This window comes from Petromyzon marinus, chromosome 61, assembly GCF_048934315.1.
Source record: "Petromyzon marinus isolate PM22_M1 ecotype Great Lakes invasive population chromosome 61, UKy_Petmar_22M1.pri1.0, whole genome shotgun sequence".
In the NCBI taxonomy this organism is placed as follows: Eukaryota; Metazoa; Chordata; class Hyperoartia; order Petromyzontiformes; family Petromyzontidae; genus Petromyzon; species Petromyzon marinus.
The window spans coordinates 5,816,291-5,826,798 of record NC_133727.1 but is presented as its reverse complement, the minus strand read 5'-3'; the positions used below and the strand labels follow the sequence as shown (position 1 = coordinate 5,826,798).

At 51.2% G+C, this 10,508-nt stretch overlaps 1 protein-coding gene across 1 annotated transcript in view; it reads left to right on the top strand.

Annotated features, from left to right (window-relative positions):
• The first annotated feature begins 4,847 nt into the window (after nt 1-4,847).
• The window catches only part of LOC116955748 (transforming growth factor-beta-induced protein ig-h3-like), a 56,548-nt gene continuing 50,887 nt past the window's right edge, over nt 4,848-10,508 (top strand). The window contains exon 1 of the mRNA XM_032977030.2: nt 4,848-5,215. Coding sequence (XP_032832921.2) covers nt 5,079-5,215 — 137 coding nt within the window. The 5' untranslated portion in view covers nt 4,848-5,078. The remainder of the gene's footprint in view (nt 5,216-10,508) is intronic.

Here is a 10,508-nt window from a genome sequence, read left to right as displayed (position 1 = left end):
TTGCTTTCCCAATTATTCTGCACGGGCCACCTCTACTGGCGTTGGCGTTGCCAACCATCTCGAGGTAGTGGTGCGTTGTGTTGTCACTACAGGACGTCTCAGGTAGTAGTGAGTTGTGTGTTCACTACAGGACGTCTCAGGTAGTAGTGAGTTGTGTGTTCACTACAGGACGTCTCAGGTAGTAGTGAGTTGTGTGGTCAGACGTCTCAGGTAGTAGTGAGTTGTGTGTTCACTACAGGACATCTCAGGAAGTAGTGAGTTGTGTGGTCACTACAGGACGTCTCAGGTAGTAGTGAGTTGTGTTGTCACTGATGGACATCTCAGGTAATAGTGAGTTGTGTGTTCACTACAGGACGTCTCAGGTAGTAGTGAGTTGTGTGGTCACTGCAGTACGTCTCAGGTAGTAGTGAGTTGTGTGTTCACTACAGGACATCTCAGGTAGTAGTGAGTTGTGTGTTCACTACAGGACGTCTCAGGTAGTAGTGAGTTGTGTGCTCACTACAGGACGTCTCAGGTAGTAGTGAGTTGTGTGCTCACTACAGGACATCTCAGGTAGTAGTGAGTTGTGTGCTCACTACAGGACATCTCAGGTAGTAGTGAGTTTTGTGCTCACTACAGGACATCTCAGGTAGTAGTGAGTTGTGTGCTCACTACAAGACATCTCAGGTAGTAGTGAGTTGTGTGGTCACTGATGGACATCTCAGGTAGTAGGGAGTTGTGTGTTCACTACAGGACGTCTCAGGTAGTAGTGAGTTGTGTGGTCACTACAGGACATCTCAGGTAGTAGTGAGTTGTGTGGTCAGACGTCTCAGGTAGTAGTGAGTTGTGTGGTCAGACGTCTCAGGTAGTAGTGAGTTGTGTGGTCACTGTAGGACATTTCAGGTAGCAGTGAGTTGTGTGTTCACTTCAGGACATCTCAGGTAGTAGTGAGTTGTGTGGTCAGATGTCTCAGGTAGTAGTGAGTTGTGTGGTCACTGCAACACGTCTCAGGTAGTAGTGAGTTGTGTGGTCACTGAAGGACGTCTCAGGTAGTAGTGAGTTGTGTGGTCACTAAAGGACGTCTCAGGTAATAGTGAGTTGTGTGCTCACTACAGGACGTCTCGGGTAGTAGTGAGTTGTGTGGTCACTACAGGACGTCTCGGGTAGTAGTGAGTTGTGTGTCACTACAGGACATCTCAGGTAGTAGTGAGTTGTGTGTTCACTACAGGACGTCTCAGGTAGTAGTGAGTTGTGTTGTCACTACAGGACGTCTCAGGTAGTAGTGAGTTGTGTGGTCACTGCAGTACGTCTCAGGTAGTAGTGAGTTGTGTGGTCACTACAGGACGTCTCAGGTAGTAGTGAGTTGTGTGGTCACTGATGGACGTCTCAGGTAGTAGTGAGTTGTGAGGTCAGACGTCTCAGGTAGTAGTGAGTTGTGTTGTCACTACAGGACATCTCAGGTATTAGTGAGTTGTGTTGTCACTACAGGACATCTCAGGTAGTAGTGAGTTGTGTGTTCACTACAGGACGTCTCAGGTAGTAGTGAGTTGTGTGCTCACTACAGGACGTCTCAGGTAGTAGTGAGTTGTGTGCTCACTACAGGACATCTCAGGTAGTAGTGAGTTGTGTGCTCACTACAGGACATCTCAGGTAGTAGTGAGTTTTGTGCTCACTACAGGACATCTCAGGTAGTAGTGAGTTGTGTGCTCACTACAAGACATCTCAGGTAGTAGTGAGTTGTGTGGTCACTGATGGACATCTCAGGTAGTAGTGAGTTGTGTGTTCACTACAGGACGTCTCAGGTAGTAGTGAGTTGTGTGGTCACTACAGGACATCTCAGGTAGTAGTGAGTTGTGTGGTCAGACGTCTCAGGTAGTAGTGAGTTGTGTGGTCAGACGTCACAGGTAGTAGTGAGTTGTGTGGTCACTGTAGGACATCTCAGGTAGTAGTGAGTTGTGTGTTCACTTCAGGACATCTCAGGTAGTAGTGAGTTGTGTGGTCAGATGTCTCAGGTAGTAGTGAGTTGTGTGGTCACTGCAACACGTCTCAGGTAGTAGTGAGTTGTGTGGTCACTGAAGGACGTCTCAGGTAGTAGTGAGTTGTGTGGTCACTGAAGGACGTCTCAGGTAGTAGTGAGTTGTGTGCTCACTACAGGACGTCTCGGGTAGTAGTGAGTTGTGTGGTCACTACAGGACGTCTCGGGTAGTAGTGAGTTGTGTGTCACTACAGGACATCTCAGGTAGTAGTGAGTTGTGTGTTCACTACAGGACGTCTCAGGTAGTAGTGAGTTGTGTTGTCACTACAGGACGTCTCAGGTAATAGTGAGTTGTGTGCTCACTACAGGACGTCTCGGGTAGTAGTGAGTTGTGTGGTCACTACAGGACGTCTCGGGTAGTAGTGAGTTGTGTGTCACTACAGGACATCTCAGGTAGTAGTGAGTTGTGTGTTCACTACAGGACGTCTCAGGTAGTAGTGAGTTGTGTTGTCACTACAGGACGTCTCAGGTAGTAGTGAGTTGTGTGGTCACTGATGGACGTCTCAGGTAGTAGTGAGTTGTGAGGTCAGACGTCTCAGGTAGTAGTGAGTTGTGTTGTCACTACAGGACATCTCAGGTATTAGTGAGTTGTGTTGTCACTACAGGACATCTCAGGTAGTAGTGAGTTGTGTGTTCACTACAGGACGTCTCAGGTAGTAGTGAGTTGTGTGGTCACTACGGGACATCTCAGGTAGTAGTGAGTTGTGTGGTCACTGAAGGATATCTCAGGTAGTAGTGAGTTGTGTGGTCACTCCAGGACGTCTCAGGTAGTAGTGAGTTGTGTGGTCACTGAAGGACATCTCAGGTAGTAGTGAGTTGTGTGATCACTCCAGGACATCTCAGGTAGTAGTGAGTTGTGTGCTCACTAGAGGACGTCTCAGGTAGTAGTGAGTTGTGTGGTCACTGATGGACATCTCAGGTAGTAGTGAGTTGTGTAGTCACCACAGGACGTCTCAGGCAGTAGTGAGTTGTGTGATCACTACAGGACATCTCAGGTAGTAGTGAGTTGTGTGGTCACTACAGGACGTCTCAGGTAGTAGTGAGTTGTGTGGTCACTGAAGGATATCTCAGGTAGTAGTGAGTTGTGTGGTCAGACGTCTCAGGTAGTAGTGAGTTGTGTGGTCAGACGTCACAGGTAGTAGTGAGTTGTGTGGTCACTGTAGGACATCTCAGGTAGTAGTGAGTTGTGTGTTCACTTCAGGACATCTCAGGTAGTAGTGAGTTGTGTGGTCAGATGTCTCAGGTAGTAGTGAGTTGTGTGGTCACTGCAACACGTCTCAGGTAGTAGTGAGTTGTGTGGTCACTGAAGGACGTCTCAGGTAGTAGTGAGTTGTGTGGTCACTGAAGGACGTCTCAGGTAGTAGTGAGTTGTGTGCTCACTACAGGACGTCTCGGGTAGTAGTGAGTTGTGTGGTCACTACAGGACGTCTCGGGTAGTAGTGAGTTGTGTGTCACTACAGGACATCTCAGGTAGTAGTGAGTTGTGTGTTCACTACAGGACGTCTCAGGTAGTAGTGAGTTGTGTTGTCACTACAGGACGTCTCAGGTAATAGTGAGTTGTGTGCTCACTACAGGACGTCTCGGGTAGTAGTGAGTTGTGTGGTCACTACAGGACGTCTCGGGTAGTAGTGAGTTGTGTGTCACTACAGGACATCTCAGGTAGTAGTGAGTTGTGTTGTCACTACAGGACATCTCAGGTATTAGTGAGTTGTGTTGTCACTACAGGACATCTCAGGTAGTAGTGAGTTGTGTGTTCACTACAGGACGTCTCAGGTAGTAGTGAGTTGTGTGGTCACTACGGGACATCTCAGGTAGTAGTGAGTTGTGTGGTCACTACAGGACGTCTCAGGTAGTAGTGAGTTGTGTGGTCACTGAAGGATATCTCAGGTAGTAGTGAGTTGTGTGGTCACTCCAGGACGTCTCAGATAGTAGTGAGTTGTGTGGTCACTGAAGGACATCTCAGGTAGTAGTGAGTTGTGTGATCACTCCAGGACATCTCAGGTAGTAGTGAGTTGTGTGCTCACTACAGGACGTCTCAGGTAGTAGTGAGTTGTGTGGTCACTGATGGACATCTCAGGTAGTAGTGAGTTGTGTAGTCACCACAGGACGTCTCAGGCAGTAGTGAGTTGTGTGATCACTACAGGACATCTCAGGTAGTAGTGAGTTGTGTGGTCACTACAGGACGTCTCAGGTAGTAGTGAGTTGTGTGGTCACTGAAGGACATCTCAGGTAGTAGTGAGTTGTGTGATCACTCCAGGACATCTCAGAAGATGGTCCGTGTGGTTTGCTTCTCCCGACCTGACAAATTGTTCGATTGTACAGCAGAAGCACCCCCCCCCCCCCTCCCACGATTTAACTAGAGAGTTGCATCTTGTCGGGACTCTACTCTCTTCGGCCGTGTTTTTTTAGGCCCCGTCACGTGGAGCCCGTTTGGAACTGGGAGCCAGACAAGAGCTCCTCGCTGGGTGGGTTAATTCCACGGCGGCTCCGTTCATCAGCTCCGTCGCTTGAAGTATTTTTGCGACCATGCACATTTTATCAGGGCGAAATTTTTAAATCGCCCCCTTCCACCCAATCTCCTCGTTTAACCTCAAATAACCATTTTCTGCACAGCTGCTCGGGTATCTGTTACATTATTACACAAACCGTTAATCTTGAAAACATGTGACGCGCGCTGAAAAAATAAATGCCCCCAAAGCAAGCGGACAGGGCCCTGGGGGGGTGGGAGGTTCGCGCTTAAATGGCATGTTTGCTAAAAGATGTGGTTTTCAGAATTGTTTCGGGAAAATTCCAGAAAGTGCGATGAGTCCCGGGGGGGGGAGAGTAAGAGGCGCGCGACCATCGCGAACTCACTTCTTCGTCAGCCGACCTAACACAAACCAGACCGCCTTATCTGCTATTAAACCCAGATTCAGCGCGCCGCCCGAGCCTTGTTTCGTTTTCCACCTGAACCCTCCAAGCGCCGCCTCCGCGCACTCTCGCAGGCCACCGCCGCCACCGCCGCCGCCGCCGCTTGTGCCGCGACGAGGAACACCGGGGCAGGCGACTCCCCGCGTGGGCGACCATGGGGCGTCGAGCGGTCGCGACAATCCTCGGAATCGCTCTGTGCACGCTCTCCGCCTTGCCGGGGACGGCCGATGCGCAGGCCTCCCACATCGACCGCCTGCTGCTACACAGCAGGATCCGCGGCAGGGCCGAAGGGTAACAACGCTCGGCGCACGCGCGCGCGCGCGCGACACGCAGACACACACGCGGCAAAGACGATGATGATTGCCCCCGTATAGCCTGGACGGACTGTTGGGCGCAAGTGCTGTTAGAGCAAAGCGCCTATGAAGTGGGGGGTGGTCAGGGTAACCCTGGCCGAACTGTCTCCCTAGTTGCGATGTTTCCACGAGGCACCGGGTACCCGTTTTGAGGCCGAGTCGACCCTGGGGGGTGGCCCGGGACCCCGGTTCATACAGTCGTCGCCAGCGCTGCCCGTGAACGGGGAATCGAACCCGGGTGGTCGGTTTCGTAGCGCGGCGCGCTAACCGCTACGCCACCGCTCCCCTTCACTGACACACATACACAAGCACACACACACAACGCGCGTGCACGCAGACTCACGCGCGCACCCAGCAACCGCGCGCCAACGTTGGGCCAACGTTGGCGCGCGGTTGGGAATTCGGTGGACCCAACGTCGTCGCGACGTTCCAAGTTTGAACTGGGCACCTTGCCGACACCGGCACCGCATACGATGGAGGTGTAGTGGACAGTGGCAATGCATGCCAACGTTTTGGTTTTTTTCCACTCTTATTTTTCTCCCAAGCCTTTGATTTTTACTCACGGTCATCGGGGCACTCGGGGTAGGGGTGTACGCACGTATGCTTTAACTTCTTTTCGCACCGTGCGTGGCCTAAACCGTGCCAAGCAGAAGGATAACAAACCGCACACGAAGGGAAGTTATAAGGAAAGGAGCGGGTCTATCTGGTACATAGCATCCAGTGGCGATGTGGGCACCTCTCCTGCCAGTGTCGAAACACACGAATAGGTTTTACCCTTAACTGGCAATAAAACAGTTGTGTCAAGATGTAAACAACACCAAACAAAAACCTTTTTGCAAGGAATCCTGTCTGCATTGACCACACACCAACTCGTGGCGGACATGCAAACAAACAAAAAAACAGAACACGCTCTGACAATTTTACATGACATTGTCTTTTTAAACCGCTTGGTCCACACCAGGGACAGCTTTCTTTTAGAGCCTAGCCTCAAACCACAGGACGCCAACAGGCGAACGGCACAAAGACTCCAGTGGCCTTCGTAATAACGGCAAAGAAGCGCGTTCCAGACGGCCGCGGAAGCGCATCTGATGACCGGAGTTCGACGTGACGACGGGTTCGCGCTCCTTGACAAGATCAGCGAGGTTGTCGTCGGTGTGAGCGCCTGGCGCGGTGGGGGGGGGGAGTCCAACCCATCTCGCCGGAATCGCGTGGGGCCCCGCGCGGACAAACGCAGCGGTAGCAGCGAGCACGCGCGCGCACGCACGCGCCTTGTGAGCGAGGGACGGGTGGTGTGATCGCTTGCACGACCGCCCCCATGGCTAGCCGTGGCCGCTGTCCTTTTGTTTTATTTTTCTAAAGCGACGGCCGTGAATTTTGTGTCCCCCCACCTCGATATATTTGACGGAATTTTCAATGAAATCGGAAAACTCTTTCCGCGGACCGTGTCCGTAATTTCTGAAGAGCTCGCTTCTTCGTACTTTGTTCCGTCGGAAAGACAGCGTCCCTCATTAGGACGCTGTCCTTGCGACAGCGCTGTTCTTCACCTGAGGACGGCTGCTTGCGTTGTGGCCGAAACGTCGTGAGAATTTTAATAATGTTAAAAAAAATTAATTATTTTATTGTTTCCCTTCTACGTGGTGACTTTACCGAAAGAACCAAGAATATGAATGAATCCCTGCAGTCAAGAAAGCTTTAAATCGAAATTCTTCTTCCTTGTCGTACAGCCCCCCGATGTAGATTGCAGAGCCAACACGACTACAATTTCAACGTTAGGGTGGTCAAGCCACGGATAATCGCGTCAGCACGAGCAGTAGCGGAGTAGCGTATCGGCCGTGATGTCGCCTTATTCTTATTTGTGGATTGGGAGGTATTGTGTGGTTATATGGGCAATGTTAGTTTATGGGTAGTGTTAAGTCTACGGGCAATGTTGGGTCTATGGTGCGGTGTTGAGTCTATGGGTAGTGTTGAGTCTATGGGTAGTGTTGAGTCTATGGGCAGTGTTGAGTCTATGGTGCAGTGTTGAGTCTATGGGCAGTGTTGAGTCTATGGTGCAGTGTTGAGTCTATGGGCAGTGTTGAGTCCATGGGCAGTGTTGAGTCTATGGTGCAGTGTTGAGTCTATGGGCAGTGTTGAGTCTAAGTGCAGTGTTGAGTCTATGGGTAGTGTTGAGTCTATGGGCAGTGTTGAGTCTATGGGCAGTGTTGAGTCTATGGGCAGTGTTGAGTCTATGGGCAGTGTTGAGTCTATGGGTAGTGTTGAGTCTATGGGCAGTGTTGAGTCTATGGGCAGTGTTGAGTCTATGGGCAGTGTTGAGTCTCTGGTGCAGTGTTTAGTCTATGGGCAGTGTTGAGGCTAAGTGCAGTCTTCTTCTTGTCGAACGGCTGATGTAGCTACAGAGCATCGACTACAATTTCACATTCAGGTGGTCAAGCCACAGACAACCGCGTGACCCCGATGTCTCCATCTTCGTGTTTGTGGATCGGGGGTGGGGGGGGGGGGCATTGTGTCATCACGGGTCGAACTGCGGTGCTGTTCCGGATAACCGCAATCGCCACACCACTACCGGAGAGGTTTTTGTTGTAAGATGCCCGTTGTACATTTTCATCGAGTTGTCTGTGGCTTTGCGGCGTGAAAGGAAACTTGTTTTTGGAAAATGCAAGCAGCTGCCCAGAGCTGCTTTGTGTTTCGAGCCAAGATGACGGCATGCGGCAGAGAACGCTTCAACGTTTTGGATGATTCTGTATTATTGTTCTTATTCACGTGAGATCGCAACGGATGATGTCTGCTTGTCAAAAGGCTTCGTGTGCGCGCGCCAAATATAATTTAACGGGGGGTTTTTTTTCGTTGTTTAATTTAAAACGTGCGTGCGTTCGTGCGTGCGTATTGTCTTCGGCGGCACGTGTTGAGCAGAGCGTAAGCCGAGGAGTAGCTGAGCAGCAAACGTGGAAATGTTGAGCCAACGTTCAGCCCAACGTTGGCCCCGACGTCGGCCTAACGTTGGCCAAACGTTGGGCCATGTGCTTGAAGGTAACCTGTCCCACTTGGGCCATGTATTTGAAGGTAACCTGTCCCACTTGGGCCATGTACTTGAAGGTAACCTGTCCCACTTGGGCTATAAGCTTGAAGGTAACCTGTCCCACTTGGGCCATGTACTAGAAGGTAACCTGTCCCACTTGGGCCATGTGCTTGAAGGTAACCTGTCCCACTTGCGCCATGAGCTTGAAGGTAACCTGTCCCACGTGGGCCATGTACTTGAAGGTAACCTGTCTCACTTGGGCCATGTACTAGAAGGTAACCTGTCCCACTTGGGCCATGTACTTGAAGGTAACCTGTCCCACTTGGGCCATGTACTTGAAGGTAATCTGTCTCACTTGGGCCATGTACTTGAAGGTAACCTGTCCCACTTGGGCCATGTACTTGAAGGTAACCTGCCCCACGTGGGCCATGTACTTGAAGGTAACCTGTCCCACTTGGGTCATGTACTTGAAGGTAACCTGTCCCACTTGGGCCATGTGCTTAAAGGTAACCTGTCCCACTTGGGCCATGTACTTGAAGGTAACCTGTCCCACTTGAGCCATGTGCTTGAAGGTAACCTGTCCCACTTGGGCCATGTGCTTGAAGGTAACCTGTCCCACTTGGGCCATGTGCTTAAAGGTAACCTGTCCCACTTGGGCCATGTACTTGAAGGTAACCTGTCCCACTTGAGCCATGTGCTTGAAGGTAACCTGCCCCACGTGGGCCATGTACTAGAAGGTAACCTATCCCACTTGGGCCATGTACTTGAAGGTAACCTGTCCCACGTGTGCCAAGTATTTGAAGGTAACCTGTCCCACTTGGGCCATGTACTTGAAGGTAACCTGTCTCACTTGGGCCATGTAATAGAAGGTAACCTGTCCCACTTGGGCTATGAGCTTGAAAGTAACCTGTCCCACTTGGGCCATGTACTTGAAGGTAACCTGTCCCACTTGGGCCATGTACTTGAAGGTAAACTGTCCCACTTGGGCCATGTGCTTGAAGGTAACCTGCCCCACGTGGGCCATGTACTTGAAGGTAACCTGCCCCACGTGGGCCATGTACTAGAAGGTAACCTGCCCCACGTGGGCTATGAGCTTGAAGGTAACCTGTCCCACTTGGGCCATGTACTAGAAGGTAACCTGTCCCACTTGGGCCATGTGCTTGAAGGTAACCTGTCCCACTTGGGCCATGTACTTGAAGGTAACCTGTCCCACTTGGGCCATGTACTTGAAGGTAACCTGTCCCACTTGGGCTATGTACTTGAAGGTAACCTGTCCCACGTGGGCCATGTACTTGAAGGTAATCTGCCCCACGTGGGCCATGTACTTGAAGGTAACCTGTCCCACGTGGGCCATGTACTTGAAGGTAACCTGTCCCACGTGGGCCATGTACTTGAAGGTAACTTGTCCCACTTGGGCCATGTACTTGAAGGTAACCTATCCCACTTGGGCCATGTGCTTCAAGTTAACATGCCCCACGTTGGGCCAGCATTGGCTTGTCACCTGAGTGACCGGTAACAACATTACTTTACACGTTTTGCTGTTAAACCACTTACTCACTCGCATGGGAGCCCAGTGTTTGCTTTGTGCTCAATGAACGCTTCTGAAATTAGTTGATGTTGCACGTTGATTTTGCCCCGACGATGGCGAGATCTCAAGAGGCCAGGACAGAAGGCCGTGGGCCCTATGGGTTGCATATGAATAAATGTGCTATTTTTCATGTGGCGAGACGGATATACATAGACTCCTCTACTTACAAACGAGTTAGGTTCCAGAGGTCTGTTCATAAGTCGATTTGTTGGTAAGTCCAACTTTACTCCTGTCGATTCCAAACACGGTGAACGGCATTGCAAGTTGTAGATCTAGGTCGATCTACATTCCCACCCTCACCATTGGTCATGAGCTTTGGGTTAACGACCGACAGGATGAGATCGCGGGTACGAGGAGCCGAAACGAGGTTTCTCCGCAGGGTTTGCCGGGTTCACTCTCTGTGATCGGGCGAGGATCCCGGTAATCCGGTGAGAGCCTCAGAGTCGAGCCGCTGCTCCTATTCCGGATCGAGAGGAGCCTCTTGAGGTGGTTCGGGCACCCGGGAAGGATGCCCCCCCAGTATACTCCCTCTGGAACTCTACCGGGCAGCCGGCAACACTGGGCGAAGACCCCGGGGGTTGGCTCAGGACACGCTGCTGCTGGCAGGACGATGTTGTGTATAGTAGT